Source organism: Epinephelus lanceolatus, chromosome 12, assembly GCF_041903045.1.
Source record: "Epinephelus lanceolatus isolate andai-2023 chromosome 12, ASM4190304v1, whole genome shotgun sequence".
NCBI lineage: Eukaryota > Metazoa > Chordata > Actinopteri > Perciformes > Serranidae > Epinephelus > Epinephelus lanceolatus.
In genome coordinates this window covers 12,083,266-12,104,835 of record NC_135745.1, presented here as the reverse complement: position 1 = coordinate 12,104,835, position 21,570 = coordinate 12,083,266, and the positions used below count along the sequence as shown (strand labels likewise).

The 21,570-nt window shown below is 38.1% G+C and overlaps 1 protein-coding gene across 8 annotated transcripts in view; it reads right to left on the bottom strand.

The window, feature by feature from the left end:
• Window positions 1-2,306: 2,306 nt before the first annotated feature.
• LOC117271387 (disco-interacting protein 2 homolog C) overlaps window positions 2,307-21,570 on the bottom strand; it is a 255,882-nt gene continuing 236,618 nt past the window's right edge. For 6 of the 8 annotated variants that reach the window (XM_078172954.1, XM_078172953.1, XM_078172957.1 and 3 more), the window contains 10 exons: window positions 20,535-20,665; window positions 17,949-18,117; window positions 17,630-17,800; window positions 14,199-14,228; window positions 11,610-11,671; window positions 7,656-7,713; window positions 7,492-7,566; window positions 6,457-6,631; window positions 5,540-5,663; window positions 2,307-3,192 (listed from right to left, as the gene is read on the bottom strand). In XM_078172954.1, coding sequence (XP_078029080.1) covers window positions 2,940-3,192; window positions 5,540-5,663; window positions 6,457-6,631; window positions 7,492-7,566; window positions 7,656-7,713; window positions 11,610-11,671; window positions 14,199-14,228; window positions 17,630-17,800; window positions 17,949-18,117; window positions 20,535-20,665 — 1,248 coding nt within the window. In that variant the 3' untranslated portion in view covers window positions 2,307-2,939. The remainder of the gene's footprint in view (window positions 3,193-5,539; window positions 5,664-6,456; window positions 6,632-7,491; window positions 7,567-7,655; window positions 7,714-11,609; window positions 11,672-14,198; window positions 14,229-17,629; window positions 17,801-17,948; window positions 18,118-20,534; window positions 20,666-21,570) is intronic. The other 2 variants (XM_033649511.2, XM_078172955.1) reach the window with 1 other exon arrangement.

Sequence of the window (21,570 nt, the reverse complement as noted above, 5' to 3'; positions counted from 1 at the left end):
TAAAAGAAAGAAAGAAACAAACTGTGAAGAAAGTGCTTTTTTTCTCTTTTCGTGTGTTGAAACTAGAACATTCTCGTATTCCTGCAACCTTTGACCTCTCCACAGCTCTGAGCTGAGTTTAAAGGGTCTCTGGTAAAACGCCTTCACCGTCTGCCTCCTGTTTTCAGTCATTTATTCCTGTCGTGACATCACTGTATGAGCCCTGATTGATCTGTCCATGTAAAAAATATGAAGGACTTCTGACTCTGATATTTACAATAGTGGCGGCTGCTCGCCTACCTGCCGTTATGGGGACACTCCAAGGTGTTGATGAGGATTCAGCTTTTCTTAAAATAATCCAGTGCTGCTTGTTGGTCTGTTTGAATCGAGGAGTTTATTCCAGTAACAAAAAAAGAGAAATTAAAACTTAATTCCTATTTATTACCTTTTTAAAGATCAGAAAACCTGTTTGTGTCCTGATAAACATGATATATAAGGAGTTCTGAACCAAAGTGAGAAATCCCAAAATTTTGGAAAAGTTGTATCACTTTCAGTTACAGAAAACTTGCTGTATACTTGTTTTCTTTAATGTCAGTGTTGTTTTAATTTCTCCTGGTCACCACTGGAGGTCAGCAAAGGTCAGAGATTCCCTCGCATTAGAGCACAGAGCCCAATTAAATACATTTTTATTAGCAGAATAAGTTATGTGTGGTCTTTAATCATTGGTGGTCCTTAGATTTTTTTTTTAGGCTTATGATATGCAATATTTTCTCCAAAATTAATAATTTATGCCCTCAATTTAATAAGACCTTCCATTGGATCACTCTAAGAGACAGTAAATGAATATTCACAACTTTATGTAATAGGATGAATGAGGGTTTTTATAATATTCAGCCTGAATTTTTTAAAGTGGATCAAGAGCTGCAAATCATTCTCTCATTTTGCCCAGCATTTCTACTTTTCTCGTGGCACAAAGTATGACTGTGATATGCCGATTTTAAATTCTTTATATATATATATATATATATATATATATATATATATATATATATATATATATATATATATATATATATATATATATAAACAACTGAAATTTAAAGAAGAAAAAAAGGCTTTTTTATTTAAAAAAAAAAAAATCTTGGCTGAGTGAATGAACTGAATGAAAAACATTTACATTGTCTTGAGAATACCCTTAAAGATAACACTTCACCAAATGATGATTTGTATATCAAATACTCACCCTGTGTGACATCGTTTTGTTTTTTTCTCTCAGGAGAAAAAATAGGACAGAAATGTTTTCAGCGACTACAACTCCTTCAGTGTACGTATCGCATGTGTTAATACAGACCTAATAAAATCTGAATCTTTTCTGATTTTTGCTTTTTTGGATTATCGTTCATTACATAAAAACATTTTTGTGTAATTGTAGATTTTTACTAATTAAGGCCAATGAAAAGAGGTCATTAGGGTTAAAACTCGCATGATGTTACAGACTGTATCCAGTTTTTAAAAATGTAGATTCAAGGTTTTTGAATGACTGAAAGTTTTACTGCTGCCTTCCTGAAAGAAAGAGAGATATTTTAGTTGCGTTATTACTAAAGTTTCTCAATTTGAAAAAATACTGAGTGCACCAATTAGACGCGGAAGGGAATGATTTTTAATGGCACAAATGAGTCATTTTAAGGAGTGAGTTTAAATAACTTTCATACTGTTTGAAGGGAAAAAGTCGAAACGTTTACAGATTTAATAAAAGATGACATTTTGGTTCAGAACTCTTCATGTGGAATAAAACTCCTCAAAGCTTCACTTCTGATTTGACGGAAACATTTCAGACCAACATGCAGATTAAAAAGCACGGCATGTCAATCTGCTTCTGTCTGGTGTGAATCCTTTACTCATATTTTAATATAATCTATAATCATATATTTCTATTATTCCATAGTATGCTTGACGTGAGTGCGTTTCACTCAAGATAATACAATGCTTTTTTGTTTTATTTTTATATTAGCAAATATTCAAGAGCAAAACATTCTTGAATGTCTCGTCATATACTTCTAAAAGAGGAACAAAATAAATTAAATCAGTTTCTTTTTGTACATACTTACATGATATGAATTTATGTATTGTTTCGCTTCAGCTGAAGCATGTTTGTGTGTAAAAATAAACGGAGTTAAAGGCTGCAGCTGTTAGCTATTAGCACACTGATTCCCCGCTGAGTCGGGACGGACGGTTCAGAAAATAATGAATTAAAAAACAAAAAGTTAACACTTACAAAAACAAAAAAAAAAGCTAGCATGAAACAAACATGTAGTACCTCATCGTAAAGTTGAAGGACAGCTGCGATTTGCCCCCTCGGACCCCGCCCTCGTATCAAAACATATCTCGCTCTTTGTAATCGGTTCATATTGTAAAATATCATTTTTGCCACAGTTTGTTTTGTTTTTGTGTAAATATCCTTTTCAAAAAATAGCCTAAACTTTTTCAAGGGAGATGTTAAAAAACAAACAAAAACAAAAAACACGCGACTTCAGCAAATACTTAACAGGAAAATATTAAAGTGAGCCACACACAATTTAAAAGCCAGAATCTTTGTCAACGATTGTCCTTTTCCACCTCCGGGACGCACGATTGCCACTTTTCTGTAAACAGCCGGCACAAATAGGACAACTTTCCTGCTCTGGGTGGGGGTGGCTGCATTTCCTCTCGAGCTTGAGTGCAAATCTCGCCTCCTCCAAATTAAACCATGGCCTGAACACTAATAATCTAAACATAACCACTTGATTTTGGGAGCTAGTTGGCAGCAGCACATAGCCTGAGGGTAAGCGCTGCATGAGAAAGGTTGGCTACCTTCTCGTGCCTCAGACTCTGGTTTCATTATTTTCAGTTGCAGGAGCAGACCGTCTTTGCATCCTCCTAAAGAATCCTTTATCCACCTTCATATTGTCCACCAGGGGGCGCTACATGTTGTAGGCCACGTAGATGGGGTCCAGCTGGTCAGCCAGGAAGCCATCACGCAGGTGCATGCGTTGCTTCTCACCACGGGAGTTGATGGGGATGACGCCGATGTCGACCACCACCACCACGCCCACGATCAGGTAATGCTCCTCCAGGACCACGTTGGTGACCAGAGGGACCAGGTCCAGGGCCTCGTGTTCCGAGCCGTCCAGCTCCACCACCACCACCAGCAGATTGGTCCACGTGAACACCGCGCTTGAAGGGAGAGAAGAAGAAGGAACAAAATGACATGTCCATCTACGATCTCACAAGTTTCTTTGTGATCACCCTAAAATTTGTGATTTGTTATGTGATGACAGTTGTGTGTTTTTTGTCAGTTATGATAATACCACACACACACACACACACACACTAGTTGTGGAAAGTAACTATGTTTATTTACTTATGTGTTTCTATGAAAAAGTCATAAAAAATGTTATTGTGTACTATGTCATATAAAACATCAAATGTCAAAGTATTGTACAATGAACTGAGATATTTTGATGTTGCTCCTTTTTTTCATGAAATTAAAGATCTAAGACTTCTTCTATGTGCACAAAAGGCTTAGTTCTCAAATTTTAGTCATAAATTTGTTTGAATGTGTGTGAGCCAGCATAATGTTTAATACATCCACCAGGATGATTAAACAACACCATTACTACACAGGTGTGCCTTGTGATGGTTACAATAAAAGGCCACTCTAAAATGTGCAGTTTGATCACACAACATAATGCCACAGAAGTCACAAGTTTTGAGGGAGCGTACTGTTGGCATGCTGACTGCAGGAATGTCCACCAGAGCTGTTGCCTGTGTTTACTGTGAATTTGGCAGTACATCCAACCAGCCTCACAACCACAGACCAAGTGTAACCACACCAACCATTAAAGATCATAAAAATGTTGTAAAAAAAAAAATATCAAAGAACAATATGTAATAAAAAAGTCATAGTACGGTATCACATAAGTAGTCACAGTTTAATATGCCATTAAATGTCAAAGATATTGTTAAAAAAAAAAAAAGGCACAGTATGTCATACATAAAATCATAGTAAGGTATGTCATTAAAAAGTCATAAAAAAGTCATAGTATAGTATGTCATAGAATGTCAACAATAATGTAAAAAAACAAAAACAGAGGTACAGTATGCCATGAAAAAGTCACAGTATAATATGTTAGAATATGTAAAAATATTTAAAGAAAACGGTATAGAAAAAGGTATAATATATTCAATTCATAAAAAGTCATAGTATAGTATGTCATTAAAAGTCGTAAAAAGTCATAGTATAGTATGTCATTAAAAGTCATAGTATAGTATGTCATAAAAAAGTCATAAAAAGTCATAGTATAGTATGTCATTAAGTCGTAAAAAGTCATAGTATAGTATGTCATAAAAAAGTCGTAAAAAGTCATAGTATAATATGTCATAAAAAGTCGTAAAAAGACAGTATAGTATGTCATAAAAAGTCGTAAAAAGTCATAGTATAGTATGTCATAAAAAAGTTGCAAAAAAGTCATAGTATAGTATGTCATAAAAAAGCTGCAAAAAAGTCATAGTATAGTATGTCATAAAAAGTTACGAAAAAGTCATAGTATAGTATGTCATAAAAATTCATAAAAAGTCATAGTATAGTATGTCATAAAAAAGTCGTAAAAAGACAGTATAGTATGTCATAAAAAGTCGTAAAAAGTCATAGTATAGTATGTCATAAAAAAAAGTTGTAAAAAAGTCATAGTATGTCATAAAAAAGTTGTAAAAAAAAGTCATAGTGTAGTATGTCATAAAAAGCTGTAAAAAAGTCATAGTATAGTATGTCATAAAAAGTTGTAAAAAAGTCATAGTATAGTATGTCATAAAAAAAGCTTTAAAAAAGTCATAGTATAGTATGTCATAAAAAAAGTCATAAAAAGTCATAGTATAGTATGTCATAAAAAGTTGTAAAAAAGTCATAGTACAGTATGTCATAAAAAGTCATAGTATAGTATATCATAAAAAAAGTTGTAAAAAAGTCATAGTACAGTATGTCATAAAAAAAGTCATAGAAAGTTATAGTATAGTATGTCATAAAAAAGTCATAAAAAGTCATAGTATAGTATATCATAAAAAGTCACAAAAAAGTTATAGTATAGTATGTCATAAAATGTCACGAAAAAGTTACAGTACAGCATGTCATAGAACTTCTCAAAAAAAAAGTTTTAAAAAGTAATAAAAAAATGTGTACCATAAAAAGGTTGTAAAAATGTGGTAAAGCTGTGTTAGAGTAGGCACGCTTCAATTTTGACCATGTTTTTGCAGAAATGAAGCAATTTGACATAAAATAGGAAAATCTCACAAATGATGCTGGAATTTGTTGTATTTGTGTTAGTGTACAGTAATTGGACACAGTGACTATTTTAACCTTCACAAATTTGTACCTTACCGTGAGCAACACTTAGATGAAAACATAAATACATATTGCTTACACTGTCATCATAGTTTTCTCTCTGTAGTAATGAAGTGTAAGGCCAGCAGCACACACAGGCCATGATGTCACTGTGTCTCATGTTAGCTTGCTGTTGTTCCTCACCACTCTGTGATGCTCTTGTGCGTCCTGATGACTGAGGTCTCGATGTCAATGGGATGGTAACGCATCCCTCTCAGCTCCATGGCTTCCTCCAGAGCACCAACCACGTACAGGGCATCATGACGCTCTGCACACAAACAAGTTACACATTTATAACTTTGTTTTCTGACAATAACTTCATCATAAATCTACTCTCTTAAATTGAAATTCTTTAAATCTGTCATTTTTCATACATCTCAAAAACAATAAACACTTCCTCTTGGATATAAGAAATAAAACAGACCAATCTTGATACTTTTGCAAGTATACTGTGTTATTTCACATGATTGTGCTGCCATTTAGTCCTAAATACTATCAAGAAAATCCTGTTAAAGGTTAAATAATAATTAAAATAAAAGTGTATAGACAGAATATGCATGCACAAAGATTCTCCGCTGATCACAGGATTAAATATTTTACTTGGCCTGACTGACAATGCTAATCTAAAATGATTGGATAAACTCAGCTTTTCTTCACTCGCTGCATTAAAAGGTTTAGGAGTCTTAATGGCTCCGGGTCAAAATGGTTGTATATTTTTGAGGCCTAATAATGATATTTTTGGATCCAAGCAACACATTTTCTACCAATATTCAGTGTGTTAACATCTGATCAAGACATATATAAAACAATAAAACACAGCAGTGACACAGATTGGTGCTCATCAGACAGGAAATTCCTCTCAAACAGCATTTAGACCATCACATAACTCTCCAGTGAAAACCTAACTAATGGATTCCTTCAGGGTTGGCAGCACTTAAAATCCGCCCTGAAGCTGTTTAATCCTGCTCTCTGTTACACGGGAACACTAAAGGTCAGTGTCGGCCCCATCAATCACACATTCACATCATTCCACCAACTGATCATTCCCATCACGTCCTCACCTCCGCTGGCGTCGGTCAGTTCGGTCCTGCGGAGGAAGCCCAGGTATCCTGTTCGAGCCCAGACCGTTTGCGTGTCTCCGAAGCTGAGTCTGGAGTTGAAATGGTCCGACTGCAGCGCCTCGTCTCCGTAGACGGTGAAGTAACCGCTGGCGTTGTGGCCGCTGTGCACCCAGATCTACAAACATACATCAGGGAGCAGGTGGAGCTCTTGTTAAAGTTCTGCTGTTTACTGCTGAAATACTGCTCTAATATCTAATGTGTAAAAGACAGAAACTGACTCATAAAAAAAAAAGACATGATGGTATGACTGATTATGTTTGTTTATGTATTTATCAATTAACTTTCAATTAATTAATGACTAGGCAAAAGGATAAATGGATAAATCCCATCACAAACCATTGTCTTCCATTGATTTTTTTCTATTTCTTACTGTAATAAGTAATTTATTGATTTTTCATATAAGCTGTCACAAATCAGATGACTCCTATATAATAAAAACAAAAACAACAACACCAAAAAAATCAAATATAAATTCCTACAATAATATGCAACTTAATCTTGTTTAGTTTTGTTTAAAATTATATAAGAACACTGTAGCAGAAACAATAATGTTTTGTTTAATAGACTACTTTAAATGATAAACAGATGATATAACTTTTGTTTAAAATGCAATTTTCTATCATATCACTAGCTGCCTAATCCAACAGATAGTTTGAGGGATAATAATTTTAATAAGTATTATAATTAGTATTGCCCCAATTTGCCTATTAAATGTTTACTCATATTGTTGACTACTCATTTATAAAAATGTTGAGAAATATTTTCTTAACACTGGGAAAAACAAAAAATGGAATAATTAATCAGATCAAAGTTGTGCCAACTTCAAGTGAGTACAAGCAGAGTGTGTTTTAATTTCAGTCTGTCCATGTTAATGTCAAATATCGAGTGCCGATAGGTGAAGGTCATGTCAGAACTGAACAGGAAAGCACAAAACTCATAATCTTTGTTTGTTTGAAAAGTGATCTGTAGACAAACCTCGCCCAGATGCGACTCTCCCATTGGTCCCTTTGTCTCTGGGTTGGCGATGATGATTCGGACCCCGGGCAGGATCTGTTCAGAAACCAGAGACAAAACATCAACATTTAAATGATTTCAACATTTTAACCGCAAGAAAAGCGAGCAAACAAAAAACACCTCACCTTCCCAGACTCCATCAGAGGCAGGCTGTGTGGTGACCCCCTCTCTACTAGTCTGACCCTGTACAAAAAACACAAAACAAAATCTGCAGCATTAGAAGACGAAATCTGTTCACTAAACAACATAAACACAGATTCAAGGAAACAAGATTGTTTTAATTAAAAAGGACAGAAACAAACATAAAGACACTCCAATGAGGAACACATTTACGTCCCGATAATGTGAACTACACATACAAAATTTCATTTTTTTAAAGGTACAGTATATAATGCAGGAATTACTGGTTAGTGATTGTAAACACAGTCATCAGCGAAAGTGAAAGTGACATCAACCCCAGATTCCGTGTCATTTTGGAACCAGTCCCTGCAGATATGTAAACTGCCACTGCTAGTGGATCATAAGTGATGACTGAGAGGGATTATTTTTGAATGAGCTTATACATTGTTTTAAGGGAAAATCCTGCATAGTATATAATTCATTTTGTAAAATATTTGTAATTTTTTGAGTATATTTTCATTGTTTCATTGTTTTTGCCTCTGTGTTTTTAAAAAGGACATGGCGTGACTGACATGTGTAATATCTGATAAAGACCCAAATATTTTTTTTTTCTTCTGAGAATAAAGTATTTCATGTTTTTTTTTTTAGTTTATGGTTTTGAAGGCTTTGATTTCCATAATAAACACAACATGTTCAGGAGCACTGTGACCTGGGACAGGACAGATTTAATCTGTAAATACATAATTTGAGATGAAGTTACAAAGAATGTTGACCAAAAAACAATAATTATACTTACTTACTTTACAGTTAAAATTAAAATGAAAATATTGATCCTCAAAAAGGAACCTGACAGAAGTGGTTGGTCAGATCATAAACGAGAAACACAGAGTGTCTCTCTGTTAGAAACAGGCCTGCTTAAATCAACAGTGATTACATGTAATCATGCACACTGACAGTTATATTTATACACAGCAGGACTGAGCAGCTTCGTTGTTTCATGCACTGTGACTCCTCTGGGGGAAATGACAGCAGAGCGGTCGCAGGCTGAAAGCCATAATGACCTGCTGGATCACAGAACAGGAAGCTGATGTTTCTCCAGACATGCTGGGAAACTTTCTGGAAACAGCTCCTGACGTGTTTAAACTTAATTTTACATCGTCAGCTGTGAGCTGGTGTCTGTCTGAGCTGAAGTGGTCTCAGTATTGTTCCTTTAATCCCAGCGGACCACCTTGCCAGGAGATATTTGAATAAATTTAAGTCTTGCTTGCCATTGTGGAGTTGTTGTCCATCTCTGATGCCTGGAAATTGACAGTTTCACTACCGTAAGAGATGAAATCTGACACTAATGTTGAACCCTCGTGGCAATTTTCAAACCTCCAGTTGGTTCATAAAGTCAGATTTCTCCCCCAAAGCCAAAACTCTGGCAGAACAAATTCTGGAGACTCCCAAGTTGCTATTTATGGTGTCACCCAGCATGACATGTGACTCACACTGGGTTTGATGGGATATAAGTGCATCGTTCTCAGACTGGATGTGTTTTAGAGGCTGTGAGGGTGACAGCCGGGGCATCAAGCTGACATGCCTGGAATTGTCATATTGTCTTGAAGAAACTTTTCAGCTTCTCATTATATTCAAACTTTTACGATCAGCCAGGGGTGATGGTTCCTAGCTGTAGAACAAGTCGTGCACTGGAATAATGCCCAACTTTACTAAGCACTTTATATATTCTGGGAGTGTTTGCTGAGCTGCATGCTCTCCATTCACAAACACTCTGCTGCTACTCATTCATAAAACTTCACCACATTCACACTGAAGCTGCCCAGGAGAGACTGCTACAGCACGAAATCCCACAGGAGCCACACAAAATGCTGTGGGCACAGAATCTGTTTCACTGATGGAAAACAGATCTGTCGTGAGATGAAATATACAAGAGGACAACCAGGCCTGACAATCCAAAAACCCATAATTAAATCAAATGTAGTTAAAATATTAACTAGAAGCTGATTTTAAGGGGTTTATTAAGACTTGTTCTAAAAGTAGTTTGTTAGACACTTATGTATCTGTATTTAAATTTCCTCACATAAAATCAATAGGGCCTAATTGAGTGCTTCATTTCACAAGTTCCCTCATTTACTATCACTTCCTAGAAAGGAGGCTGTACATAACATGTTTATTCATAGGAAGGCTCCTGGAAAAGATGTTCAGTTGGGACACTCCCAATTATTATTCCTGAATAAGTGATGTGCAAAAATGTGAAATCTGTCAACAGGCAGGCGTATAATTCACCACTTATGGAGAATTAAAACATTCAATAAAAAATGAAATATAACAGATATTCAGTGGGGTTTAAAGAGAGCTTATTACTGTACAGCTTTAAATTCAATAAAACAAACCAACCTCAAAGTAACTTCCTATTTTGTTTTTCTTAAAATGATTAGTATTAAATTACACAGCTTTTTCTAGGAACCCTCAAAAGGAATTATTGGGAAATTACTAACTGCAGAATAAAATCAAGAATTACCTCTTCACATTATGAGTATGATGTAACAGATAATATTGGGAGTGGGTGAGAACACAATGAACTGTTGTCCAGAACAACCACACACGCCTACAGCTGAAAATGACATTCAAAAGCACCATATCAATGGTTTTCTATGTTTTAGCTCAAAAACAACCAATAATTGCAAATTTGTATGTTAGCATGTTTGTAGCTAACATGTTAGCTTTTGAATTTTAGCAAGCTGACATTTGCAAGCTAACAACACCCATATACTAACATTGATTCTGTAACTTTTAGTAGAGATGGGACCAAGTCATTGTTTTGGAGGTCACAAGTAAGTCTCAAGTCATTGCACTCAAGTCCCAAGTCGAGACCGGTGAGTCCTGAGTTGAGTCCCGAGTTCTAAACTTTGAGTTTCAAGTCCTGAACAAGTCACAATGTTCCCTTAACCAAATGTAATGCAGTAACAATGTATTAAAATAACTGAAATCTGCTTTCTAACCTGCATGTTTTGTATCTTGTAATTTGTTTTTGTGTGCAAACAAAATTATCTTTGTTATGATTTTTTTTTCCCCAATACATTTCCACGCTGAGTAACATAACATTAGTTCTTTATGGTTCAACTTGATTGGATGCTGTCTGATTGGTTCAAACAAAGTGGATCTGGGAAATTAAGCGTTGACTTGCGTTGCAGGGTATGAATAGTGCTGCTAGTTGATTCGGGAAATAAATTGATTAGTGGCAGGCTTTTTAAATAACGTCCTTTTTACTCTTTGCTTGGGGGAAGGTATCAAGTATTTTCCAGTCAAAAGGCTCAAGTCAAAGTGACGTCATGAGTCATTGATGTTAAAGTCCAAGTTGAGTTTCAAGTCTTTTTTTTTATTTTGTCAAGTTGAGTCTAGAGTCTTCATATTTGTGACTCAAGGTCAAGTCATGTGAATCAAGTCCCCACCTCTGACTTTTAGCATGTTAACTAGCTTTAGCATGGATTACATAGACAGATTAACAGTGTAACTGTGGCTAACACCAACTTGGACATTATATTTAAAGAGATTCTCTCATGAACTTAAATGATGGATTGTTGGAAATTTCTATATGTTGGTGGCACCAAATGAAAGGTCAAGAGATTACCAACATCATTAGGTATCGTCCTCTTTGTACTACAAATGTATGTACAAAATTTACAGAAATTGCCATCTTAACACGGGAAAAAAAACACAGAAAGTGAATAATGATGAAAAGTAAAGGTATATTTTAACATCTCCAGTGAATGTTGTGGAGTTATGGGAAGATATTTTGTAAACCACATAATAATTTATCACTGCAAAAAGACTGAGAAACAATAAGGTAATGACTGATTCATCTTTGTTTTGACTTCCACCTGGGAAAGCATCTACTTTCATTAGTTCTCGGTTACATAACAATGAATAAGTCAGTTTTAAATGTGTGATTCACTCACCTGTCATGCCGTAGCGCTCTCATATCAACAAACACAGTCGTGGGGTCGGGTCCTGAGGTGCCCTGAGAATCACCAACAACAACAGTTAACATTGCAGAGTCACACAATGTCCTTTTATACAACTAGTGCCATAATTCAACTGCATGACAAAAACTTCTACTACTACTGCTCCTACCAGTGGATGCTACTGCTCGTGCATTAGTGCTCAAAGAGACAAGCTTTCCCTCCACAGCAGGGGGGAAGAGCTTTGGGTTTGAGAGCAAAGACGGGATCCCACATAACCTCTACAACATTTTAAAAAATGGAGGGGAGAACAATGTGGGAGTGACAGCAGTGGGATGATTTTTGAATGAAATCAGCGAATAATAACAGATTAAAATAAAAACAAAGATATATCCCAACATAAAAAAATGCTTTATATAATCATATTCTTCTTGTTTGACATGCAAACAAAACGTCACAATAAAACTGTCATTTAGAGGAAAGAAAAGAGGGAAAAGTGATTCCAAGCCAGGAGAAAAGAAAGATGGAAAAAAGGGGTGATGATGATGTGATTACATCCTGGTACATAAAAACCCTGAAAATATATTTACACATATAAAATCTTTGAAATATGATTGGACCTATGCGGATGTTGTATTTTTCAGCTAAATCTCCTCGTTCTGTGTTGACAGCTGTACTCCTAAATGTGAGTGTGAGTGCAAACTCCAAATCAAATCAGAGAAAAAGAAAGAGATAAAGACCCCCGTTCCGACCTCTCTCTTCCTCCACCATCCCTCCATCCCCCTTTTCTCTGTCAGAGGTGATTAGAAACCTTTGCAGAGGGAAACGGTACACAGAGCCCACCATCGGACACACAGCGGCATGCTGGGAGTCAGAAGCCCACACACCCAGAGCACAAAATGGCAGATAGCATCATCTCCACAGGGGAGCTAAATAAACTACTTTTCTTACTTTAAAACTCCACCAGAAGAAGAATACATAACTACTGATTAAAAATTGTGTGGAACATACAGACCAATGGTGGAGAGGCAGTTTGAGAAGTTTCTGTAGACTTTTTGAAATGTTCAACACATGTTTTTTGTTATGATACTGGATCACCATTGGAATCTATTGGAAGTGGCCGGTCACACCAGAAAGTGGCTCCAGAAAATTGATTTTCATGTCTTTGCAGGTGATGCTGAAAGCTTACCACCGTAGATAGCTGTCAGTCTCTAACCTAACAATAACTTTGTTGAGTACAGACCATGCTGCGTTACTTTTCTTAAAATGGTAAACTACAGTGATAGCGATAGCGTCCTCAATTTTCATACTCTTTGTCTCTCTGTTTCCTCATACACTGTCAGACTTACGATGGACAATTTCAAAATAACCATGTCAAAACCTGATGCCAACGTTACCCGCAATGCAACACAACCACTGATTGTTCATTTGTGGAGTTTGGGGTGTTTTATGCTAGTAGAAGCTAATGTAGCCAGGATTCTCTAGCCTGCAGCAGACATGAGCAGCGCTCTACAGAGGTCTGGTGAGCTCACTTCTTTCTAACTCAACACCTCCACATTTTTTAAAATTTATTCTCGAACTTGTGGTCTTCAGCCCCGACTGATGCTGACTCAAGTGACATCACTTGAGGGAATTTATCAGATTTCACACAGCCCCCCGCTGGAGACACGGAAAGCTTTATAATGCTTTTGTTCATATATGCGGTATGTTCTTTACGGCTGATTCAACCCAGATGGTAAAACGTGACAAAAGCAAACATGTGCATCATGTTCACGCTCTAAGCTAGGCTACTTCTTGAGTTGTAGTGAGGATGACTAAATGTGAGCAACTGCAAATGAATACAATCTGACCAACACCCTCTGGCTCATGAGCATATAGTGTATGCAGCAGTGTATGGAAACATTTTGGTTGCTATACAGCTGAGGGGAAAAAGGACCTGCACTAGAGCCACACAGTATGTAAGTAAGTATTTCAATTATGGATCATTACAAATATGCTATTTTTAAAAGTAGCAAGAGAAAAAAATAAATCATGTATAGGTATCAAAATTTTTTGATGCATCATAATTGTTTCATTATCGCATAGTAGCCCCCAAAATCAGAATCCAGTCATGAGGTGCCTTGAGATTTCCATCCCTAATATACAGTAGTACTTGCCCACATCTGGAAACACATGTAAACACACTTAGATGTGTAAAACAGGTGGAGTTTCCCTTTAAGATAATTTGCAGTTGGTCAATGGTGCAGATTTGCACGTCAAACTTCAATTCAAAGTTGAGCTCAATGTGAAAACACTGAGCAAATTTACTTTACCTTTGCAGCCATTCCATTGAACTTTGTTGATTTTGGCCTATTATTCAATCAATTCGTCATAAATGCTGGTGTGACCAAGCCCTAACTTTGGTGAATCCAAACTGAATACACCTCCTGTCGTCTGCCACACTGTTCAACACTACAGGAAGTATTGAATACTCAAAATAATCCTTAAAAATGCTGATCTAAAGCCAGTTGATGAGTGATGTGCCAACAAGCAGTGGGGTGGAGGTGGTGGTGGTTGGGGTGGGGGGGACTGATGGTGGTTCCCTACCTGGTCGGCAAGCTTTCCCAGCCTGTGAGGCTACAGCAGCAGAGAGGGGTGGAGGAGGAGGAGGAGGAACAGGAACAGGAGGAGGAGGAGGAGGAGGAGGAGGAGGAGGTAAGGAGGGAGGGCGGAGACAAAACCAAGTATGAGATATGTGGGCGGGGTTATGATTAAAACAAGGAAGGAGCAGGGAAGGAAGAGAAATGTCAAAATGGAAAACTCAAAGAAACAAAACAAGCAGTCAGGACTGGAAGAACTGTTCAGCCAAATGTTAGTTTAGTCATTTAAAGCTGCTAGAAATAGTTTGGTTATTTTAGATCACAGAACAGTCATTCAATATACTGTGTAATATTAGTTGTTTTGCCGTAATATTAGTGTAGATTGAAGCCGTGCAGTTATAAATCACTGTTCTGCAGAACAACATTGTACTACTGATTAGATTATGTTCATAATCTGAAATAATATATTAAATTCTTTGTAAAGGCTTGAATTCTCACTGACTCTTACCATTAGAATCTATTAAACAGTCTGCAATGTTTTAATTTAATTGTAACTTGGAAATAACCGTAATTTAATTATCTAGAGCAAATCACAAAAGATCCTTTTCTTCCTCTGCAGTTTTTCTACGGGATTTACAAGAAATGACAAATGGAAAAAATCTGTGACATTTATGTATGAACTTTGGGAATAACCTAATTTTAGCCACTGCTGCAAATCATATCCGAAATGTAAAAGCAATGATCAGCTTGAAATGGAGGGATGACGCCGAACCCAAGGGACAAACAGACAAAAGACTGAATGCCTCAAAAAACAGAAAAGAGAATGACTAGAGAATGACTGTGGCTTTAATTTGGATGTTTTGCCCAACTACAGAGACTGTTATCTCCCTGTAAACTTGTAATCTAGTTGCCCACAATCATGTCACTGTCACAGGCTTCATACCCTGTATCAGCAAGAAGTGCATTTGGTTATTCTTGCATTGACATCCATGTATAGTTTTATACTTCAAAGCCAGAAATGGAAAGGTTTCACATGCGCAGGAGATGGGAAAGTCATCCATCTGATTAAACACGATAAAAACTTTCAATGCAATACAGCCAACATTGCAGTTATGTGGTTTCTCCAACCTGCAAAGACTGTAGGGTAAGAAAATCAGTTTAGGATTGTTTCTGAGATCACTGAGTTCACTGTCCCTGAAAGCACCAATTCATCAGCCAGACTTTCCTTAAAGAACTGTCCATTCTCTGTATATTCTGTTAAAGCATTTCTCTGTCCAACCTCTAAGGAAATTGTTTTTCACAGAAGAAAAACACAAATGAAGTTCCTAATCCGCACAGAAAGTTCAAACAGAACTAAACATTTATATAAAGACAAGAAGATGGATATCAGTTTCTCTGTGCATCCAGTATAGAGATGGTCGAAGACATATTTAGCCTTGCTTGGCACAAAGACTAAAAGCAGGAAGAAACTAATAACTTCCATCAAAACACCTTCCAATAACTCTAAACCACCTATCTAGCAAGTTAGTTACCAATTCATCCAATCATCAGAGTTTCAGTCACAGAAAGAGTTGTAACTCCAGTATGCTACATTAGCGTTACCAGGTGTCAAAAACTTCAGACTTCAGAATTAATGTAATTTATGGCAATCAGTAGGAGTATTATGTAAAATGAAACTAGGATATGTCAAAATACTACATTTAGGGGTTTTCAGAATTATTGATTGTACATCTTACACTAGGCTGATTTATCTTACAAATACATGTCTTACTGTCTTACTGTTTTTTTTAAGAGAGGTTAGATACACAAGATACAACATATAAATACAACAGTCTCTGAGTTACAGGAAGATGTGTTTTTCATTTTTGACGACCAGGTTCGCAGCTCCCCCACCTCTAATCTTTATACTACACTAAGCGAGACTTAAAGGAATACTTCACCCACAAAATGACAAAAATAGAATAAAATAGTATGTTTGCAATTTTCCATGGAGGCATGCATGACAAACAGTTTTCTTAACAAATTCAAGGTAACACTGCATGATTAACTGATTTACAAATTGTCATTTTGTGGGTGAAGTATTCCTTTAACACACTAGGCCCGTTTCCACCGCAGGAACTTCGGGGTAATTTTACGGGGCCGGGGCCGTTCGTGCGTGTCTCCACCACAGGAACTACCCCTGAAGGACAGAGTTCCGGAACTTTTACAGGGGCTAAACAAGTCCCTGCCTCGGAGTAGGTACTCAGAACGGCCCCAAAAGACTCCTGGCTGGGGCTTGGGGTTTACTTGGTGCTGATTGGATATACTCAAGGAGGGATGTGATGACAACAGAAAGCAACAAAATAGCCGGCATTTTTAAAACTCAGCAGACGAGGGTTAGCTCGTTCATATAGCTTCTGCCGCCATCTAAAAAAAACTCACTAAATGGCCTGTGAAAAAAATATTTTTTCCAGCGGATATCTTAGTTACAACATGATTGAGCTAGCAAAGCAGTTTTGTGTTGATATGTGTGGTATTTATTCAGTTATGGGAAATCACGATGTTTAGAAAGCATCAGTGGCTGCAGCTGACAGGGACAGCTAACAGCAGCAGCAAATCTAACATCAGGACGTCATCTGTTAAAAGCCTCCCGTTGTAGGATCAGCATTGAAACTACTCCATTTAGCTCAATCATGTTGTAACTAAGACATCCGCTGGAAAAAATATTTTCTTCACGGGCCATTTAGTGAGTTATTACAGACACCGCTATCGGCTAACGGCGTCCCTACGCCCCCCGGCCAAAATGGTCGCGCAACGATTACGTCACATCCAGAGCCCGTAACTTTACAGGAACCTTCGTCGTATTCCACTCTCTCAGTGGAGACACAGCGGTTGAGAGGGCCGAACGAGAGGACGTTCCTGTAGTAGTTCCTGCCCCCCAAATAGTACCAGGAACTTCTTCAGTGGAAACGGGCCTACTGTGGACACAGAGATCTGACTGTTAATTTGACTCTGGATAGAAAAGCAAAACACTTATTGGATCTTGTAGACTACACAATCTACTAACAAAAGGAAACTAAAACTAAAAACTTGATGCACATAATACAATCACAAACTTATTATTACTAGCCAATCCATGGTTTAATGGACTATCTATTGTCTTAACCAAATAACGAAGCTAAAATGCCTTTACATTTGAAGCTAATAAATATTTAGCAAAATACAAAAATACCTGCTGATAAAGAGCTCAACTTCACCTAATTTTTACTACAAATAATATTAATAATAAAAAAGAAGAAGATGGAACATTAACTGTCCTAGAGAGCAAAAGCAGCGAAATTCCAGATTTCCAAAATGCAAATGCCGAATGTCAATGTTCAATCTCGCCCGTGTCGCACCAAGAAATGTCCTGAGTCTTTGGAAGCAGAGAGAAGCAGGAGCAAGGAAAGTCCAACTGACCTGCAGGCAGATCGCCAGGTTGACCCGGCATCCAAAGGAGGTGCTGACGGCTCGAGGGTGGAGTCCCAGGTCCTTGAAGAGTTTGGAGAAGGACTGCGTCAGGGCTGTCCTTGGACGCTCCTCTGCTACAACCACACAGGTCCTCACCCGAGACAAGTCCAACCCTCGAGACTGAAGGGGAACGAGGAGGACGCAGAATGAGAAGCTGTTGTCTGTGATCATTTTTATATCTGCATGCCACTTTAATCTTTTCCGAGGTCTCTGTTAATTGAATTTATACAACATCAAAGGTAAAACACAAATTCTTCAGCCCCTTTACCTTCAGTAAGTCGGTCTGCAGGCCGAGGCCTTTGGTGCAGAGCTCCATGACGCTGTAGGAGCAGAAGGTGTCACGGACTTTGTACTGACTGACGGCTGACAGCCAGAGAGCTGGGTTCACCTCCAGCTCGGACGGAGGAATCAAGATGGACTGGTGACCTGAGTACACACTGCAGAGAGAAACAAAGCAAGAGGAAAGATGAGCATGGGGGGATTATGTTGTGGTACTGATATGGAATCATTTCTTCCATAATGTAGAAATATATGTTGAATCTAACATGCTGGCCATTTCTAATACCAGTGGGCATAAGTCAAGGTGTAAATATGCTCTTTGAAGCTTCCTCTTTAACGTGCCTTCAGCCATTCTTCTGCATCTGCCCTGCGTGACTAGAATAGGTATTTAAGTAACTCCACTTCAAAGGTTCAGTGTGAGGGATTTAGGGGGACATATTGGCAGAAACTGAACATAATATACAGTACAGGCCAAAAGTTTGGACACACCTTCTCATTCAATGCGTTTTCTTTATTTTCATGACTATTTCCATTGTAGATTCTCACTGAAGGCATCAAAACTATGAATGAACACATGTGGAGTTATGTACTTAACAAAAAAAGGTGAAATAACTGAAAACATGTTTTATATTCTAGTTTCTTCAAAATAGCCACCCTTTGCTCTGATTACTGCTTTGCACACTCTTGGCATTCTCTCCATGAGCTTCAAGAGGTAGTCACCTGAAATGGTTTTCCAACAGTCTTGAAGGAGTTCCCAGAGGTGGTTAGCACTTGTTGGCCCCTTTGCCTTCACTCTGCGGTCCAGCTCACCCCAAACCATCTCGATTGGGTTCAGGTCCGGTGACTGTGGAGGCCAGGTCATCTGCCGCAGCACTCCATCACTCTCCTTCTTGGTCAAATAGCCCTTACACAGCCTGGAGGTGTGTTTGGGGTCATTGTCCTGTTGAAAAATAAATGATCGTCCAACTAAACGCAAACCGGATGGGATGGCATGTCGCTGCAGGATGCTGTGTTAGCCATGCTGGTTCAGTGTGTCTTCAATTTTGAATAAATCCCCAACAGTGTCACCAGCAAAACACCCCCACACCATCACACCTCCTCCTCCATGCTTCACAGTGGGAACCAGGCATGTGGAATCCATCCGTTCACCTTTTCTGCGTCTCACAAAGACACGGCGGTTGGAACCAAAGATCTCAAATTTGGACTCATCAGACCAAAGCACAGATTTCCACTGCTCTAATGTCCATTCCTTGTGTTTCTTGGCCCAAACAAATCTCTTCTGCTTGTTGCCTCTCCTTAGCAGTGGTTTCCTAGCAGCTATTTGACCATGAAGGCCTGATTGGCGCAGTCTCCTCTTAACAGTTGTTCTAGAGATGGGTCTGCTGCTAGAACTCTGTGTGGCATTCATCTGGTCTCTGATCTGAGCTGCTGTTAACTTGTGATTTCTGAGGCTGGTGACTCGGATGAACTTATCCTCAGAAGCAGAGGTGACTCTTGGTCTTCCTTTCCTGGGTCGGTCCTCATGTGTGCCAGTTTCGTTGTAGCGCTTGATGGTTTTTGCGACTCCACTTGGGGACACATTTAAAGTTTTTGCAATTTTCCGGACTGACTGACCTTCATTTCTTAAAGTAATGATGGCCACTCGTTTTTCTTTAGTTAGCTGATTGGTTCTTGCCATAATATGAATTTTAACAGTTGTCCAATAGGGCTGTCGGCTGTGTATTAACCTGACTTCTGCACAACACAACTGATGGTCCCAACCCCATTGATAAAGCAAGAAATTCCACTAATTAACCCTGATAAGGCACACCTGTGAAGTGGAAACCATTTCAGGTGACTACCTCTTGAAGCTCATGGAGAGAATGCCAAGAGTGTGCAAAGCAGTAATCAGAGCAAAGGGTGGCTATTTTGAAGAAACTAGAATATAAAACATGTTTTCAGTTATTTCACCTTTTTTTGTTAAGTACATAACTCCACACATGTTCATTCATAGTTTTGATGCCTTCAGTGAGAATCTACAATGTAAATAGTCATGAAAATAAAGAAAACGCATTGAATGAGAAGGTGTGTCCAAACTTTTGGCCTGTACTGTATATGTTTTCTTAGTGTATAATACATACTACATAGGGAGCAGGTCTTCATCCATTGAGATCACCATGTAACACTGTCATGTTTCTACAGTAGCCCTGAATGGACAAACCAAACACTGCTTAAGATAGGGCCACCATAGTTTGCAACCCCTCTGCACAAGCAGCATTGGAGAACACAGAATTGTTTAAGGTGAAACTGCCTTGTTCAATGTTTTTACCAATTTAAATCACCAGGTCTGTTTGTTTTGGAGAGGAAGAGAACTCTGCAGATGATTTAGCTCCAAGTAAAAACCTCCTTAACAATGAAAACTGAAGGATTTTCTAACTGGGAAAAGTTTCAGCTGGTTGTAATCTCCTGTCCTCAAGCTAGATTCCACTAAATCCCCCAAAATCTTATACACTGTTCCTTTAAGTAACATCTTCATTTGGATTCCAAATCACAAATGCCTGTTTTTAATGCCTGTACACTGTTTTCTTTGTCTGACCTGCAAAGGCACCAGAGGACAAAGCCCAGGCCGCAGTACGGGTCCAGGCAGATGGCGACCTCTCTGGACGGGTAAAGCTCACACTGCAGCTTGATGGAGCGGCAGAAGGCACTGGTGGCTGTGTGAGACATCTAAACAGCAGACAGACACATGACACTCAGAAAAGAATGCATGCAGTAGATCCATTTCATTTTACTGCAGCTTCAAAACAAACACTGATTTTATGTAACTACTGTCAGGCAACAAGTTGGGATATTTTCATTGGTCTGTGTACTTTTGTTATTGTTCCTTTTTGCAGCAGAAAAGAGAAACTGTAAATGTTTCTTCATGTTTCACACACACAAAGAAAATCTAAAGGTTGGGTTCAGGACCTCCAGCCCTGGTGGTGCCAAAAACGATTAATTAACTAGAAATGTGTCCACAGTACATTGATTAGCATAACAAAACCGTGGGTGCAGCAGTGACCAGATGAACTGACCGCCTTGTTTTTTCTCATTGTGTTTTGGCACCAGCGCTGCCTGCTGTAGCGCTAATACTCTGACTGATTTGCTCATTAAGAATGGTGATTAAACATAATGGACAGGCAATTTAGCCGCACATGAAAAAATATGCTGGCATTGTTTCCTCCTGCCCTGTTTTTCCTCTTTGCTGATTAGTGTGTGTTTCTCAAAGCATTCATTAATGAGGCTTTTTTGTTTGTTGTGTTTCTTTGTGTTCATGATGCAAAAATACATAGCAACAGTCGCTGATGGTGTGAACATTGTCAGAGAAAATATTTTGTGGTATGATACAATGACCAGAAATGGGAGGATTATTTTATAGCTGTTTAGCTACGATATTTTGTGAAGTGAGCTTTCTGCTGTCCAGTTGTATAGAATGTAGCTATAGGAGGTCAGAGAACAGTGCTCCAATCATCATCTGACAATGTCTGAAATCTGTTTAGTTCTTAGGCTGCATTCCTAACAATAACTTTGGGGTTGTGGCTATAGCTTTAAAAGTACTTCTCATCAGAGTGAGGTTTTGTTGGTTCTTCAGT